The following is a 16759-nucleotide window of genomic DNA, read 5'->3' as shown; positions in this document are numbered from 1 at the left end:
AGTGGAAATGAATTGCTACTGATCCTAAACTAATTAAGATGCGATGAGCCTCATCTTACAATGATTCTGGACGGAGGCAGGGGTAAATATGAATGCGCCCGTGGGCTCCTGGCCTCCAGCCTTGTCCTGTGGTTGTTGCTACCCGTTAAAATCTCTGTGAACCTACTTCTGCGCTGACTGGTCGTCAGAAACACAGTGTCCTCCTTTTCACTGTCTCTCTGCAGCAGAGCAGCCTGCCCCCGTTTCTGAAGGCACTTTTTTTTACAATATCTCTTTTGGGGCACCAGGCTGATCCATATGAAGCACCAGGAAGAGCAGATCAGCTCTAATAACACCCACCGACCCCCGTGTGGCCCTCTGTGGGGACCCCCCTCCCCCACCGCCATGATGATGATGATGCTGTGGCTTCACTGGGATGTGATGTGGCAGTACTGGGTCAACCTTCTCGCCCACATGTGTAACGCTGCTCGTTTGCGCTTGTGTAGAACGTGTAAAGGTCTTCAGCCTGACTTTGTATGCATTTGCGACTGCAGGTCTGCTGGGCAGCGCCCGCTTCTCCGGCTCTGCCCAGAACTACAGCTGCCTGCTGCTGGAGGAGGAGGCCGGCCTGCTCTACGTGGGAGGCAGAGGTGCTCTGTACGCGCTCAACAGCTCCAACGTCTCCACCGCAAACGCCGGCGTGAGTGCCTCAAACCGCCACACACGCGCCTGGAAGGAGGCAAACTCCGCTTTCTCCAAGTTTCCTCCCATTTCCTGAGAGTTAAAAGAGGACAAACTAATAATAGCCTTAAGCAGATTGAGCAAATCCTATTGTGTTCCTCCAATTTTATGGATATCGGATTAAATGCAGCAGGCGTTTATTCAAGGGTTACCGAAGGCAGTCAGAACCCAGTGACGCAGGCAGAACCCTGAATGTGCCGCCCGTCCTGTTCTCTTCTGCTGTTTATCTGTTTATTCTGCCTCACACTGGCTCATTTGTTGGACCCCCTGCTGTGTGCAGATCGACTGGGATGCGTCCCCAGAGCAGAAGAAGCAGTGTCTGAACAAAGGCAGAGACAATCAGGTATAAACGCGCATTCTTCTTATTCCGCTTCCTGTTGTTCACACATTTCTCCTGTTGATTCCCATCTTCACCATCATCCCTGACGCTCCTCCTCTGCAGACTGAGTGTTACAATCACATCCGCTTCCTGCAGCGATTCAACGAGACCCACCTGTACGCGTGCGGCACCAACGCCTTCAGGCCTCTCTGTGTTTATATCGTAAGAGCTGGCGCGCTGGATTTCGCCTCATTCTGGACCGGCACCGAGCTCTAAACGGCTTGTTCTCTCTCTGTAAGGACGCCGAGCGCTTCGCCTTCTCCTCGGGCTTCGAGGAGGGCCGGGACAGGTGCCCGTACGACCCGGCGAAGGGCTACACCGGCCTCCTCGCGGGTACGTCCGGCGCCGCGTCACCTCCCCCGACCTCCGTGTGCGCGTGACCTGACGCTTCGCTCTCTGTCCATCAGACGGTGAGCTGTTCACGGCCTCCCAGTACGAGTTCCGCAGCTCTCCAGACGTGCGCAGGAACTCCCCCTTCCCCACGCTGAGAACGGAGGAGGCCCCGACCCGGTGGCTGCTGGGTAAGTGGCCACAGAGCCAATGAATTCCTCTGCATGGTTACGGCGGCGCTGCCTGGCCCAGTTCCTTCACACCTAAAAGCTCCGTCTTTAGTTTCCAAGGAGACACTTCCTCGGCTGCTAATAGGTCTGCGCGTGTTGTGTTTGTGTGTGCAGAGGCAGACTTCGTGGGCTCGGCGCTGCTGAGGGAGAGCGTCAACAGCTCCATCGGCGACGACGACAAGATTTACTTCTTCTTCACGGAGCGGAGCCAGGAGCAGATCGCCTACCCGAGCCAGACCAAAGTGTCCAGAGTGGCCCGCGTGTGCAAGGTCAGAGAGGACCCGGGCCGCAATCGCGTTAAAGGCTTCACGCGACCGGGGAAGTGACGCCACAAATGCAAGGTTGCTGCAAGGGCACGGGAAGAAGGCGTCCCAACGAGGGCGGGTCGGAAACAGTGGGATTATTTCTTGGTTCCATCACTGATGCAGTCAAATGGATTTAGTTCCACTTTCTCCCCCCTCAACTTTGGTTGAATGAACCAGCAGCTGCCTCTGATCAAGGTTGCTTCACTGCGACACTGTTGCCAGGCATTATTCCCTCCTCCTCCTCCTCCTCCTCCTCTTCCTCCCTCTCCTTTCACTCGCGACCGTCTCCGGTGCAGACGACGGGTCCAGCGCCGCTTTCTAAACTCCACCAAAGCACAGTCACTCTTAAAGCGAAGTGCTTTGGCTGCGCAGAGTTGTGGCTGCAGACCTGGTTCTGGTTCTGGAGTCGTCATCCGAGCGCCTCCTCGTGACCCGGCTGCCGGCAGCTCGTCAGTCATTCAGAATGAACATTGCCTCTGAGCAGTGTCCAGCCAGCAATTAGGAGCAAACGTTTCATAATTCTTCTCCAGACTAATTAGACTCAGAACACTGTATGAAGTGGCTAAACTGATCTGGTCTTTGCTGCTTATGACGGTTCAGTCACTTTTCTGTTGCTGTGATCTTGTGGATCTTGTGGATCACTTCATGCTTCATTTCTAATGAGGCCTGGACTCGTCTCCTCCTCTCCTCAGCAGCGTGGAGGTGTCGGCCCGTCGAGGCTGTAATAACTCAGTCTGAACTGGGGCAGAGCAGCGCGTGCAGCCGCCGGGCCGGGCCGGGCCGGCGCCGGTGCAGCCCGGCGGCTGCTTGGAGGCAGATCCACAGATAGCCGGGCCCTGGCAGCAGCCTCTGGCCTCAAACCAACCCAGACTTGCCATTTTTGAGCAGTCCACTTCTGCTTCCTCCGCAGTCATGACCTATTTCCTTATAGAAGAGCGTAAATGACACGAAAAACACTCCTGTCAGTGGCACAAAAGCAAAAGTTTTGCTTTTCTCAGATCTCAAGTGATAAAAAGGGACCGAACAGTTGGTCAGTTCATCCTAGAAGTCAACGTTCTGCTTCAAACAGCAGCTCAGGGGCCGTTTAGCCTGAATCCTCGACCCACATGGTTTGATTGGCGTAGATCGTAACGGATCAGCTCTGATATCCTGCACTGGCGTCGCTGCCGTCACACACTCCTCCTGTGGGAGCAGTGGGAGTGGATGCGTCCGTCTGCTACCAGTCGCTCCCTCGTTCCTGTCGAATCACGCGACGCTGGTCGTTTTGACGGCAGCGTCTCTGCTGCAGATGCTTTAGTTTGTTGTGTTCGTGTTGTGTTGATTTAAACCACCTGTGGTCCATCCATGCGTCTGTCTGCAGAACGACTGGGGCGGCCAGCGGACGCTCCAGAGGAAGTGGACGTCCTTCCTCAAAGCCAGGATGGTGTGTTCGGTGCCAGAGTACGAGCTGCACCTCAACGTGCTGCGCGGCGTCTTCGTGCTGCAGGGCCGCGGCGCCCACGCCAGCGTTTTCTACGGCATCTTTGGCCTGGAATGGTAAGAGGCGACACGGGACTGGGAAAGAACCAGGCCGAACCTGCCTTCAGCCGCCACTGGGACCGACTCAGCCCCGGAGCTACTGGTTCAGACCAGGGCTCTGGTTTCACCCGCTCTCCTTTCTCTCACCTGAGTGCGTTTGAAGCGGGAACACAATGGAGTCAAGAATGTGGCGCTGACAGGTTCAGCCCCGTCACTAATCTCACCTGGGGGGCGCTGATCTCTATTAATGACTCACAGGCAGCGAGTATGAGTCTGTGGATCAAACGCTGCTTCTGCAGTGGATGAAGGAAGGAACTCCTGTACAGTAGAAAAGGAGGGAGGCATTGATAACATCTATAGGTGTGAAACGCTCAACCCACTGACGTGTGGAGTCGTTAATGGTGAGTGGGTCGTCTGTGTGTGTCTGTGGTGTGGATCGTGTTTCAGGAAGAACATCAAAGCTTCAGCCGTGTGCCAGTTCGCCCACGCAGACGTACAGAAGGCCTTCGAGGGGCCGTACATGGAGGTGCAGGACTCCAAGTGGAGGGAGTACACGGGCAAAGTCCCCGAGCCCCGACCCGGTTCTGTACGTCGGCCCGAACTCCCGCCTTCATCCTCCCTCATTGGCCGATGAAGCCAATAACACTTTCATTCACCCTCAGTGCATAACGGACGCGCACCGGTCCCAGGGCATCAACTCGTCCCGGGACCTGCCGGACGCCGTGCTCACCTTCGCCCGGCGCCACCCGCTGATGGCCACGCAGGTGCAGCCGCTGGGGGCGCGGCCGCTGCTCTTCAAGCGCAGCGTCAACTACGTGCGGCTGGCGGTGCACCGGGAGGCGGCGCTGGACGCGCGCGTCTACGCCGTGCTCTTCCTGGGGACGGGTGAGTTGTGGGCGAGTTGTGGGTGAATGGGTGAGTTGTGGGTGAATGGGTGAGTTGTGGGCGAACGGGTGATGTGGGTGAATGTGTGAGTTGTGAATGAACGTGTGAGTTGTGAATAAACGGGTGAGTTGTGAATGAATGTGTGAGTTGTGAATGAATGTGTGAGTTGTGTGTGAACGGGTGAGTTGTGGGTGAACGGGTAAGTTGTGGGTGAATGGGTGAGTTGTGAATAAACGGGTGAGTTGTGAATGAATGGGTGAGTTGTGGGTGAACGGATGACTTGGGAATGAACGGGTGAGTTGTGAGCGAGCAGGTGAGTTGTGGGCGAACGGGTGAGTTGTGGGTGAATGTGTGAGTTGTGAATGAACGTGTGAGTTGTGAATAAACGGGTGAGTTGTGAATGAATGTGTGAGTTGTGGGTGAATGGGTGAGTTGTGAGGGAACGGGTGAGTTGTGGGCAAGCGGGTGAGTGGTGGGTGAACGGGTGAGTTGTGGGCGGGCGGGTGAGTTGTGGGCGAACGGGTGAGTTGTGGGTGAATGTGTGAGTTGTGAATGAACGGGTGAGTTGTGGGTGAGTTGTGGGTGAACGGGTGAGTTGTGGGCGAACGGGTGATGTGGGTGAATGTGTGAGTTGTGAATGAACGTGTGAGTTGTGAATAAACGGGTGAGTTGTGAATGAATGTGTGAGTTGTGAATGAATGTGTGAGTTGTGTGTGAACGGGTGAGTTGTGGGTGAACGGGTAAGTTGTGGGTGAATGGATGACTTGGGAATGAACGGGTGAGTTGTGAGCGAGCAGGTGAGTTGTGAATGAACGTGTGAGTTGTGAATGAACGTGTGAGTTGTGGGTGAATGGGTGAATTGTGAGGGAACGGGTGAGTTGTGGGCAAGCGGGTGAGTTGTGGGTGAACGGGTGAGTTGTGGGTGAACGGGTGAGTTGTGGATGAACGGGTGAGTTGTAAATGAACGGGTGAGTTGTGAGGGAACGGGTGAGTTGTGGGCAAGCGGGTGAGTTGTGGGTGAACGGGTGAGTTGTGGGTGAATGGGTGAGTTGGGAATGAACGTGTGAGTTGTGAATGAACGTGTGAGTTGTGAGCAGCGTGTGCTGAGACCGCTCTGTCTGACCGCTGTCTGACCGCGCCGTGTCCCCAGACGACGGCTGGCTCCACCGGGCCGTGGACGTGGACGGGGAGGTGCACATCGTGGAGGAGCTGCAGGTCTTCCAGGAGCCTCAGCCCATCATGAGCCTGGTGGTGTCGTCGGCGCTGGTAGGTGCAGCGGCCGCTTGCAGGGCGGGGGCGGCGCCGGCGGATGCTTCACGCGCCGTGTTCTCTGCTTCCCAGCGCAGCGTCTACGTCGCCTCCCACTCCGGCGTGGTGCAGCTGCCGCTGTCGTCGTGCCGCAGGTACGCGTCCTGCTACGACTGCGTGTTCGCCCGCGACCCCTTCTGCGGCTGGGACGGGAAGGCGTGTGTGGAGGTGGCTTCGCGTCCACGGAGGTGAGAGGCGCCTGCGAACTGCAGGGCTCAGAGCAGATCCTGGGTCTGTTTCTCTGCTGCTCTGAGACCTGAGCTCCTTTAAAGCGAACAAAGCCTCAAACAGAGTGCATAATTTGGACACTGTGTTCATTTTTGCATTTCATGACCTTTTTGGCTGATGTTTATTTCTTCCTTCTGGCTCCAACTCCAACACCGGAGCTTCATTAATTATTAACGCAGCTCACTTTTCCTTGGAACTGAATTTCTATGGAAGCAGGTCTAAGACAATGTGGTTGACCTGAATTCAGCTCAGCAGGAGCCAAGGCTTCAAACGTGACCATGGAACGTGTTGCACTGAATAAAATGAAGCCGTTTAGAACACGTACATTCATCTATAGACTGGAGCTGGTTCACAGCCTCCTCGCTGCTGTGGAGCTGAGGGGAATCAGCTGTTAACAGAGCAGCTCTTTATTTGTCTTTATGGTCGCTCTGTGAATGAGCTCGGCCAGAACCGCTGTTCTCTGCTGAACTGGGTAAAAGGTTTAATGAATTCTGCTCCATCTGCCTGAGACCATCTGCGCTTAGATCCAAAACCTCAAATCGCTGCTGCACAAACTTCACGTCTTCTCTTGTTGCTGCAGCGTTTTAGCTTTGTAACGTTAAAAACCCATTTGGCATCAAAAGTATTGTGCGTATTTGAAGCAGCTCTGTGAGGAGACGCCTTAATGCGGCCGGTAACGTGAGCGTTTCCTGATGGTTTCAGGTCGAACCTGACCCAGGACATCGTGAGGGGGATCCGGGGCTGCAGGGAGAACTCAGGAAACGGTGAGTGTTACGACGACGCGCTGCCGCAGTTTCCTTCATTTGCTCATCATGCACACTCACGCACGCACGTGCACAGATTACAGGGTGAGTTTAGGTCCAACATTGTCTCTTCGCTGCCTGAAAAGCCCAGCGTTTAGCAGCTATTAAGGGATTTCATTAGGTGTGTGTTCCTTGCCCATCCCCCAGGTCCCAGGATGCACATTTTAATCAGTTCTTCTGCTACTGGAGGTCAGGCGGTCGCGCCGGCTGCATTGCAGGGCTCGCCGCATTTAAAGAGGCTTAGAAAGTGATGCTGAGAGGTTTTGGAACCGTAAACCTTCCGTCCTTCTGTCAGACTGTGTCTCTCTCGTTCTCCGTCCTCTCACCGCCTTTGCTCTTTGCAGTGATCCAGCGCAGGCGCTCTGTGATGTCCGGCGACGACGTCCTGCTGCAGTGTGAGCTGCGCTCCAACCTGGCAACCCCGCGCTGGACGCTGAACGGCAGAGAGCTCCAGGGCTACGGCCTCAGCGCGGGCTACCGCGTCGGCACCGACGGCCTGCTCATAATCGGCGCCCGGGTCCAGCAGAGCGGCTCCTACCGCTGCTTTGCCGTGGAGAACTCGGTCTCGGTTCTGGTTTATCTCTACACAGTCAAGGTGCACACGGATCCGTATTTCCCCGCCGAGCCCACGGCCACCACCGACCTGGCGACCGTTTCGAGCCCAGCCGACGCCAGCACCAGCGGCCCGACGGAGCAGCCTTTGCCCTCGCCTCCCGCCCCCCTCCCCCCGGCGCCGGAGTTCCGCGCCTACCGGCACATGGAGGCCGTGTACATCTCCCTGGTGGCGGTTCTGGGAGGGCTGTGCTTGGTGCTGACCGTCGTGCTTCTGTATGTGAGCTTCTGCACCAGACGAACCTCTCGGAGCCGCAAGTTCTCCCATCAAGGGCTGCACGTCCTGGGGTCCTCGGACAGGAGGAGGAGCTCCCTCCTGGAGCTCAGAACCATCTCCAGCCACTGCAACGGCCGCCAGGGCCGCCGCTCCATCTCTGTGCCCACCTTTGGGGACATCAGCGATGGCTTCCTCCAGATAGTTCCCGGTGAAGGCCAGATGTCTCCCAGCAGAACGCCCCCTCCGGCGCCTCCGCTTCCGATGCCACCGCCTCTTCCCAACGTGGACTATGCCAACGGGCTGTCGGCCACGCTGCCCAGCGTGCTGAGGAAGATGAACGGGAACAGCTACGTGCTACTGCGGCAGGCCGACCCGGACGGCATGTCCCCGCTCTACCACTCCTTCACGGAGGAGCTCAACAGGATCCTGGAGCAGAGGAAGCACACACAACTGGACCTGCAGCCAGACGAGAGCTCCATCTAGGACCCCACAGCCTTTCCCCCTGTTATTTATTCGTACCCTGACAGTGACCCCTAGCTGTGGCGTCAAACACTGCTGTTATGTTTCCAGTGCCAGAGGACCTGAAAACTGAAATGTGAAGCCCCCTGCAAATGACGAATGGCCTACGGGTTCCCAAAAGTGGAGCTGTGAACAATGGGCCGTAGACTGCACTGATGATGGAAGGAGGGAGCCTAATGACGCTGTAGACTCTCTGGAGGCCTGTGAACGATGGTCAGGTTGAAAAGGAATTCAGGCCAGAAGGTGATGGTGTGTTTCTGAGACTGTGCCATGTAACGTTAGTCCCCTAGGAGCTCCAGTGAGGAGAGTGTAGTCTACCAGGCTGAAGGACATCTGTCTGGACCTGAACGTGCTGTAGGCCGTGGGTGGAGTGTTCCTTCAGCAAGAGTGTTGAGACGAATCCCACCGTCTAATTTATTGAAGACAATCTGCCCTCGTTATCTCGTGTAAATAGCAATAATTACAACACTGCTGCAGCTGTTGGTAGCGGCGTGTTGTGCCAGTGCCAATGGAAAAACACCTGTAGCGATTTGTTCCTCGTGTCCTTCAGTTTTAAGCATCTGTGATAAAAGGGATGGAGCCGTGGTCCATTAATGACGAGTGGTTGAATCTGATGAGAGGAAACCACGCATGGCCGTAAAAAAGATGCTTATGTTTTATATTTATACACCTAAATATGAATTGTCCTTGTCAGACTGTGATTTTGTTGTGTCCTGAGATAAAGTTTCATCTTATGCCAGATAAAAAACTGAATATGTTGCATAGAGAGTGAATGTTGGCGTTTTACTTCTTAAATCCTAATTTGTTGTTAAGGTTTATTAAAGGCTGCTGGGGAGAGAAGACCTTCACACATGGGGTCCCAAAGCCTCCACAGGGATCCAGAGCAACGAGAGCTGCACAAATGGAGACGTCAAGACAGCGAACAGTGTCTGAAACGCTCTCGGGGCGGTTTGGAAGCGTGTTATGACCAGTAGTAAATAAAGCTGCCGCTCCGGCGCAGTGTTGAATCAGCTTCCGAGGCCACAGGAGCCTCTGAGGTAACTCGCAGCGGCAGCACTTGGCTCACGTCCAGCAGGAGAGGACGTGGAGGACTTCATCTGCTTGCAGAGACAGAAAGAAAAGGCTGGACCGGCGCGTCCTGGTCATGAGGAGCGATGACGGGACCCGATCTGAGTGGAAGCAGATTGTGTCTGATGAACGCTCACCTGGATTCATTTCCCACTCGCCTTCTGCCTCGTTCCTCATCTTGCCCTTCTTTTCGCTCTGCAGCCATTTGGATCAGGTGTTTATTTTATTTTTTTAGACACGACCAGTGGCCTGGTTTATTTTCAAGCAGAAACTTTTATCCCACTTCACTGATTCTCAGTCAGTAGAACCCAAACCCGTCCATACCTGAGCATGTACTTCTTCTGGGCTGTTTGACCCGTGTGACCCTCATCCTCGTTCCTCCCCTCGCTCCTCCTCTCTGCCTCCTTTTTCCTCCATCTCATCCTCTGTTCACGATGCTGTCATCTATTACTAGCTCTCTCTCAGCCACTCTCTCTGAAGGACCCTGTGATTGTGTTGGCAAAGGCTGGAGCAACGATTCTTATTAAAAGCAAAGGAAACATTATCGAATTAAAGTGTAAGTTAAATAAAAGTAAAGAAATATACGTTTGCAAGTGAACATTTTAAAATCTCTGGCATCCATTGCTTATGACCTGGCTTTGCACTGCACATGTTTACTAAGGACTTTAGATGAAAACGTGTCGGCACCAGTTTTCCATTCATCTTTTGTCACGGTGAAGCACTAAGCAACAGTACTCTCATCCTGCTGCAGTCTGCAAGATGTTTGATTTTATGCCCACGTAGATTATTTGTTGGCCAGAGAATCGGATGTAAAGAGTTTGTACTGTTCTTACATAAATTCTTCAGAGTCATGTAGTAAAACCCCAGTAAACTGTGACTTTCCATGACACTGATTCTGTGGTTTTTATGCTACTTGAAACATATAGTATATTATTATATCTGGCTTCAAAAATTTTCCACTGGACTTTGTGCTGATGAGTAGTGCTTTGCATTATGTTCAGCTTGGCGGGGGAAAATTCAGTGTCACCAGCCCTGAGGGGAAGTCAGCAAATTACATGCAGCACAAGTTCACACTGAATCTTGTTCTCAGGACAACGTGATATTGCGTTGTTTTTAGTTCGCGATAAGCAGCAAGGCCACTGTCGTCCAGTGGGAGCAGAGGCCGTGTGGCCCCGGGGTCATTTACAAGCAGCGCAGCTCAGACGGAGCAGAGGTCCAGTACAACATACGCTTAGGTGGCAATAAAATCATCATTTTCAGAGCTGCGTTCAAGGCCCGTAACTTAGCAACAGCATCTTTATTTAGCTCCTTTAATGTCCTACTGTGGGTCAAGCTGTGCCAGTTCCCATTGGGAGTGCGGGTGTGATGACAGCACGGCGGCTCTGATAAATGTAATAGGTGCCACAAATAAATTAAAACACAGGAAGTGAGCGTGAAACAACATTTTCACATCATCAGCCAATAATGATTTATTCATGCCTGATCACGCAATGAGGGACAACGCTGAGGTACTTTGCTTGACTGTTTCCAGAAATAACATACACTCTACACTACACTACACTACACTGTAGTGGAGTAAAAGTAGCATACACAAATATGTCAGTCAGGTAAAAGTGGCATAAAACCACCTACAGTAACTACAGTACTTCACTACACTTCACTACACTGACTAATACATGTACATTTGAATGGCTGCAGTTTTCACACATTAAAGCACCTTTGTCTTTGTCCTTCCATCTGTATAAGTTCCACCATACAGTAGATGCATTAACCTGAAAATGCAACTGGAGTAAATTTCTTGTGGCAAATGAGTGAAATCAGCATCAGTACACAGCTGCAGAGCTCAGCCCCCGTTTCTCACTTGCCACGGTCCTCAGCAGTCACCTCACGCTCCTACTCTACATAAATTTTCCCAAATAGCCTAACTACTTCCTGCAGACAGAGTTATATTGTATATGCCAACAGAATAGTATCCATCAATCAACGATGAATGGCAATTTTTCATGGGGCACCTTCCACATTTGTTCCTCAGATATCTGCCTATTTTTATTCCTTCAGGATTAATCTGAATTTCTGTTGAGAAGAACACGGAGGTGACACGAGGAGGAAAACGAGGACAGAAATGCAATGATAGCAGAATCTGCAACATCTACTTTGCTGATTTTGAACTAAACACCAGAAGCATGAGTTTCATGACGCTGCGCAGAAGGTTAAGAATTATCCCTCAAGCTATCGCACACACCCATCTGTCGTGTTCATTTAGGCTCTGGATCACTTCAGGTTGTGCAGCAAGATAACCTTCAACCATCACTACCGTGTCCATACCATGTGTCAAATGAAAAGTTGTACCTCTGACATCTGTCTCGTCTGTTTAGCACTTGAAGTGCAAGCAGCAGCCTGCACGTCTGATTTGTTCTGTTGATCTCTTTCTGACAAGCTGCTCGAGTACAACTCAAAAGAAAATCTAAAATTAAAACCCCAAACCAGCATGTTCACCAATTCTTTTTTTATTTTATACGAAACTCCATCTGCGTCACAATATTTTTACATGAATCTCCAGATAACCTTGATATTTATCTGCTTTCTTAATTCACCAGCTGGCCATTCCCTGGTGGCTTTATTCAAATGTGGCATTTAGACCTAAAACTCCATGCCACATGGCTTTAGTAGCTTTGGACCCACCAACAGGCAGAAGGGCCATGTGTCAATAGACTCAGAATTATTCTGAATAAATACACTGTCATTTTCCTTTCAAAAAGATGAACTTGAAATTAACCATTCATTCCCAGGAAACCTTCACACGTCAACCTCGTCAGTCCTTATTGAGGGTCTTTTTTCTGTGGTCTGATGAGGCCGATACACAGAGGTCTGTTGGTGAATGGGTGCCACTGGCCTTGGATGCTGGGGTTATCTGTATGAATCGGCTTGCGGATGCGGATGATGTCCAGGCCGGACTGATTGGTCAGTTTGGATAAAAGCTCCGAAATTTGTGGAGCCGTTTTACTGGTGATAATCTCTTCTCTCACATTGCCATTCACTGCAATCAGACAGAAGAGGAAACCCCAAATTATGAAGGTATAAACTGGTCCTATTAATAGACACCTTCATTGTGGATATGTCTAGATTACATTGTTATGGGTGAGACCTTCAATGTAAGTGTGAAACCGTCAGTGGCAGTTCACTTCATGAAGGTCAGTGTTATACTGCCCCCTACAGTCTTTTACAGTGCTACTGCGCAGTTGTTCAGTATTTGTATTACTACAGTTAAAAAAAATTAAAACAGTCAATACTATTATAAAAAACTGCTTACTTTACAACTAAGTTTATTTAGATTTAATATTATAAATATGTCATATTTAAATAGTGATTTCTGTGAAAAGAGTAAAAGCATTTGGTCAAGTCAAGCCTCTTGTCACCACGCAGGTCACGGGTACTTACAGTATTCAGCCACTATTTTGGGAACCCTGCTGGACTGAGGGGACACATACACAACGGTTCCTGGGTTCTTCTTGGCATAATCCACCACCCCCTCCTCAATAAACTCTCTGAGGAAAACAAACACGATCGTTTACTGGTTTTGGTGGTGCCACTGGTGGGTCCTACTGGGCCCGTTCAGAAGTTAATATAGGTGTCTACAATAAAAACTCGCTTTATTTATTTTTACCTGACTCCCAACGAGCTCTGGTTGTTTTTGGAGAAGATGATGGAGATCCGCTTCAGCTGAGAGACATAACGACCAACACCATTCTGAAGAACACTTTTCAGGAAGCGACTCGGTGTCCCCCTGGACGTCATCGTTAAACCGTTAATTAACTAATAGGTCACCTAGACAAAGGCAACCAGATACACTGTTTAGTGAATACGTCAAAAAGCAACGAAATTCATAGAGGACGAAGTGAGGGGCATGTAGGAAGAGCAGTCCGTCAGGAATTTGTTCCGGTGTGAAACATGCAACAGAAATGTGGCTAAGCAAATATTAGACTCCATAGTAATCATATATGTTTAATATTAGAAATAAATGCTGAATATTATAGCTATTTCTTAAATGTGCATGTAACGTAATTTGAAATTATTATGAAAGCGTAAAATGCTTAGTATATGTTAGCGGTAATTGAGCGAATGTTTCTTCGGGACTTGTTTTAAGAGCGCACCCAAAAGCCCGGGTTAGAGGAGCATGGAGGAAATGTGGACGAATTACGAAGGCAGTAAGCGGATTTCTGTCATGTTTGATTCATTTCGTAAACTTTATTTTGTTACTGAAATATCACGTTTTCCAACTCTTGTCGCCCTACACATATAATGGTGTGTTTACGTCTGTAACGCTGACGTTTTTATTGTTATTGTTGCAGGGTCCATGTTCTAAATGATAATGTGGAGGCGCTTGCTGCTGAGGGGCACCACCTGTCTTATGCGGGTGACAGACCCAAAGATCCTCCACCACAGACCGTTTTCACTGCTGTGTTTGAGGCTGGTCACTCACAGGCTCAGCCACAAGCTTTCCGAGGCTCCATGTCCAGTCCTCCGGCTCAGGAGTAACCTTACAGGCCCTCTGTTTGTGGAGGTCGGGACTAGAACTCATAAAAAGGACGCTAAATCTACAGTGGAGTTTCCAGCCAGTCCTGTCACAGTCACAGACATCAAACACTATCTACGTACCAAAGAAATCCCTTTCCATGATGGATACAGCTGCCTCCACATCCAGAGCATCTTCGTCAAGTCATCTAACAGGAAGGAAACCTTCTCCTTGTTTATTGACAAAACCACTGGACAGTTTCTCTGTAAAGACACTCTGGTGGAGGGGAGCTGGGAGGACCTCCAGGACTGTCTGGAAGTCATGCAGAAGGAGCAGGAGGACTTCCTGAGCCCTCATGTGCTACTGGGATATCCAGAAAGCGTGGAGGAGCAGGAAGAGAGGGAGAGGGATCTGAGGGAGGTGCAGAGGATCTGGTCCAGCTCAGTACCGCTCACTGACCTTCCTGAGGACGAAGCACAGCTGATTAAAACCATGTTCCAGGTATGGTTGAGTTATGACAACCCGCTAATAGTAATCAGTTATGTACTGAAGAGACAGAGCATTTTGTTTATGTGACCACATTTTTAAATGCTTTGTTTCAGATCCCAAAAGTCTCTAATGCAACGCTTAAGAAGTTTGGTGTGAAGCTTTTCAAGCCAACTAAGAGTCTAGTTTTTCCCTGGTTCGGTGGACCCGACTGCTCCTTAAAAGGAGTCAAGCTTCTCTCAGCCCAAAGAACAGACACCGAAAAAGTGATATACAATGAAGTCACAGTCCCAAAGTGTAGTTCTTACTACAACCTGTTTGGCCTGCCCCTCATAGGCCGTATGGACTCCGAGGTGGTGCTGACTGGCCATGAGCTGGACACTCTGGCTGTGAGTCAGGCCACAGGCCTCCCTAGCATTGCACTCCCACGGGGGGTCAGCTGCCTGCCACCGATCCTGCTGCCTTACCTGGAACAGTTCAAGCGAGTGACGCTGTGGCTGGGCGGTAACGTCCGCTCCTGGGAGGCTTCAAAGATGTTTTCTCGTAAGCTGGGTCTGAAGCGCTGCTTGCTAGTTCGACCGGGGGAATTTCAGCCGTGTCCCGTGGAGGCGCTCGCTCAGGGAAAAAACTTAGTCCGCATCATCAAAGCCTCCATCCCAGCGGCCCATAAGTCAATAGTGTCATTCAAGCAGCTCAGAGAGGATGTTTATGGGGAACTGGTGAACACGGAGCAGGTGGCTGGTGTGAGGTGGACTAGGTTTCCAGAGCTCAACAAGATCCTGAAGGGACACCGTAAAGGAGAGCTGACAGTGTTCACAGGTATAATTAAACATGAAGTGAGTGAATATGTATGGAGGCATGAAGTTTTTGTTGTAGATCTAATGTAAGCTCTTTGTACTGTTGTTTATATATGACAATCAGCTGTATAAGTTACGTATCGTCTTATGGATGTATGTGTTTAATTGTTTAGGTCCTACTGGCAGTGGGAAGACCACCTTTATCAGTGAGCTAGCCCTGGACCTCTGCATGCAGGGTGTCAACACTCTTTGGGGCAGCTTTGAGATCAACAACGTGCGTCTAGCTAAAATCATGCTGACCCAGTTCGCCATGCAGAGGCTGGAGGAGAACCTGGAGCAGTATGACTTCTGGGCAGATAAGTTTGAAGAGCTGCCGCTGTACTTCATGACTTTCCACGGGCAGCAGAGCATCAAGTAAGCCTAAGGAGGGAAGCAGTAATGCAGGGATACAGATGTCTATGTTTCCCACATGTGACACAATGAAATTGCCATTTTTGTGATGGTGTTCTTGTTTTTTTTATAGGAATGTGCTGGACACTATGCAACACGCTGTCTACCTGTATGATATTAACCATGTCATCATTGATAACCTGCAGTTTATGATGGGGCAGGAAAACCTCTCAGTAGACAAGTAAGAGCTCAGCTGTGAGATATAGATTTGACGGAGAGGTAAAAAACAATCTATTTTGAATAGATTTCAAATCTTTGTGAAGCTGCTAAGCAGAAAAATTCAATCATGCAGTGTAAGGTCTGTGACAAATCCTTTTTATTTTCTGTGATCTAGGTTTGCAGTCCAGGATCATATCATTGGGGCATTTAGGAAGTTTGCCACCAGCAGCAGCTGCCACGTCACACTAATTATTCACCCCCGAAAAGAGGAAGACGACAGAGAGCTTCAAACTGCATCTATCTTTGGTTCTGCTAAGGTAAGACAATGACTAGACTACAGTTCAGTAGTAACAGTTTGATGGAATCTGATTGACGCCTCACCATACTGTTCACAGATCTTGGATATTTGTTATAACTTCAACTTGAACTTGTGTTTTTTTAGGCCAGCCAAGAGGCCGACAACATCCTGATACTGCAGGAGAAGAAGCTGGTCACACGTCCTGGCCGCAGATCCCTGCAGGTGACCAAGAACCGCTTCGACGGAGATGTGGGCATCTTCCCTCTGGACTTCATCAAGTCCTCGCTCACCTTCTCACCGCCCAGCAAACACAAACTGAGGAAGGTCCAAATCAAACCGGAGGACGAGGGGAACGAGGTGGAAGCCAAGATGGCTGAGGCTAAAAAGGAGAAGACGGAGAAAGCAAACAAAGCTCCGCGACCTGTTAAGAATCCAGCAGCTGCAACTGAAACCAAGTAGTGATAATAAGTTCCCAGTTTTAATACTCCAGTGTTTCAAAGTCCAAATTTAGCTCATTTACACTATATAATGTAATGTATAAATAATTTTAGACAGTTTTTTGTAAATGATCAACATATGAAATAACTGTTAACCTTTAAGGTTCTTGACATTTCATTAAACAAAAATGTGAAATAACTATATTAAAGTTTTAGTGTTGGTACATGTTGTACTAGTATACAGTTTCTGAAGCTTTTCCATGCAGTTACTACTGTGTTTTCATGTAATGCTGTGACACAAAGCGCTACTGTTTTCACAGTGAAACACTAGGACACTGTTCGCTTTGCCAGGATGACATCAGCACTTGCACATTGTAACAGTGCGCTCTCTACTGACTTTTCTACAGCGATGACCTATGAAATCACCACATTTTTTTAAAATAAATTGCTTATATTGCAGCTTTCTGACTGTTCTCATGTGTGGCCAACAGGAGGCG

The 16759-nt window shown here is 50.2% G+C and overlaps 3 protein-coding genes across 3 annotated transcripts in view; 2 read left to right on the top strand and 1 right to left on the bottom strand.

Moving 5' to 3' along the window:
• sema4gb (sema domain, immunoglobulin domain (Ig), transmembrane domain (TM) and short cytoplasmic domain, (semaphorin) 4Gb) overlaps positions 1 to 10009 on the top strand; it is a 17250-nt gene extending 7241 nt beyond the window's left edge. The window contains exons 3-15 of the mRNA XM_029133717.3: positions 534 to 679; positions 1001 to 1063; positions 1163 to 1261; positions 1339 to 1432; positions 1507 to 1620; positions 1774 to 1928; positions 3325 to 3500; positions 3930 to 4068; positions 4145 to 4367; positions 5518 to 5633; positions 5709 to 5863; positions 6606 to 6667; positions 7051 to 10009. Of these exons, the coding sequence (XP_028989550.1) occupies positions 534 to 679; positions 1001 to 1063; positions 1163 to 1261; positions 1339 to 1432; positions 1507 to 1620; positions 1774 to 1928; positions 3325 to 3500; positions 3930 to 4068; positions 4145 to 4367; positions 5518 to 5633; positions 5709 to 5863; positions 6606 to 6667; positions 7051 to 8018 (2510 nt within the window). The 3' untranslated portion in view covers positions 8019 to 10009. The remainder of the gene's footprint in view (positions 1 to 533; positions 680 to 1000; positions 1064 to 1162; positions 1262 to 1338; positions 1433 to 1506; positions 1621 to 1773; positions 1929 to 3324; positions 3501 to 3929; positions 4069 to 4144; positions 4368 to 5517; positions 5634 to 5708; positions 5864 to 6605; positions 6668 to 7050) is intronic.
• A 1604-nt stretch (positions 10010 to 11613) lies between these two features.
• Positions 11614 to 13067, bottom strand: mrpl43 (mitochondrial ribosomal protein L43). The gene is made up of 3 exons (XM_029133719.3): positions 12787 to 13067; positions 12561 to 12667; positions 11614 to 12159 (listed from the first exon to the last, which is right to left on the bottom strand). Exons 1-3 carry the CDS (start codon positions 12915 to 12917, stop codon positions 11942 to 11944), a joined length of 456 nt encoding a protein of 151 aa, XP_028989552.1. The 5' UTR covers positions 12918 to 13067; the 3' UTR covers positions 11614 to 11941.
• A 111-nt stretch (positions 13068 to 13178) lies between these two features.
• On the top strand, positions 13179 to 16721 carry twnk (twinkle mtDNA helicase). The gene is made up of 7 exons (XM_029133718.3): positions 13179 to 13327; positions 13472 to 14136; positions 14238 to 14940; positions 15092 to 15332; positions 15442 to 15549; positions 15703 to 15844; positions 15970 to 16721. Exons 2-7 carry the CDS (start codon positions 13486 to 13488, stop codon positions 16282 to 16284), a joined length of 2160 nt encoding a protein of 719 aa, XP_028989551.1. The 5' UTR covers positions 13179 to 13327; positions 13472 to 13485; the 3' UTR covers positions 16285 to 16721.
• The last annotated feature ends 38 nt before the right edge of the window (positions 16722 to 16759 follow it).

Source organism: Betta splendens, chromosome 19, assembly GCF_900634795.4.
Source record: "Betta splendens chromosome 19, fBetSpl5.4, whole genome shotgun sequence".
Lineage (NCBI taxonomy): Eukaryota > Metazoa > Chordata > Actinopteri > Anabantiformes > Osphronemidae > Betta > Betta splendens.
Note: the sequence above shows the minus strand (reverse complement) of the source record. Positions and strands in the feature narration are given on the sequence as shown.

Bases quoted from the DNA above. Each gene is read 5' to 3' on its own strand.
- mrpl43 (XM_029133719.3), bottom strand. From the start codon at position 12,917: ATGACGTCCAGGGGGACACCGAGTCGCTTCCTGAAAAGTGTTCTTCAG. The intron at 12,668-12,786 runs GTAAAAATAAAT...TGTTTTCCTCAG, and splicing joins CAGAGCTCGTTGGGAGTCAG to AGAGTTTATTGAGGAGGGGG. The intron at 12,160-12,560 runs GTAAGTACCCGT...GTCTGATTGCAG, and splicing joins CAAAATAGTGGCTGAATACT to TGAATGGCAATGTGAGAGAA.
- twnk (XM_029133718.3), top strand. From the start codon at position 13,486: ATGATAATGTGGAGGCGCTTGCTGCTGAGGGGCACCACCTGTCTTATG. The intron at 14,137-14,237 runs GTATGGTTGAGT...GCTTTGTTTCAG, and splicing joins TGATTAAAACCATGTTCCAG to ATCCCAAAAGTCTCTAATGC. The intron at 15,845-15,969 runs GTAAGACAATGA...GTGTTTTTTTAG, and splicing joins CTATCTTTGGTTCTGCTAAG to GCCAGCCAAGAGGCCGACAA.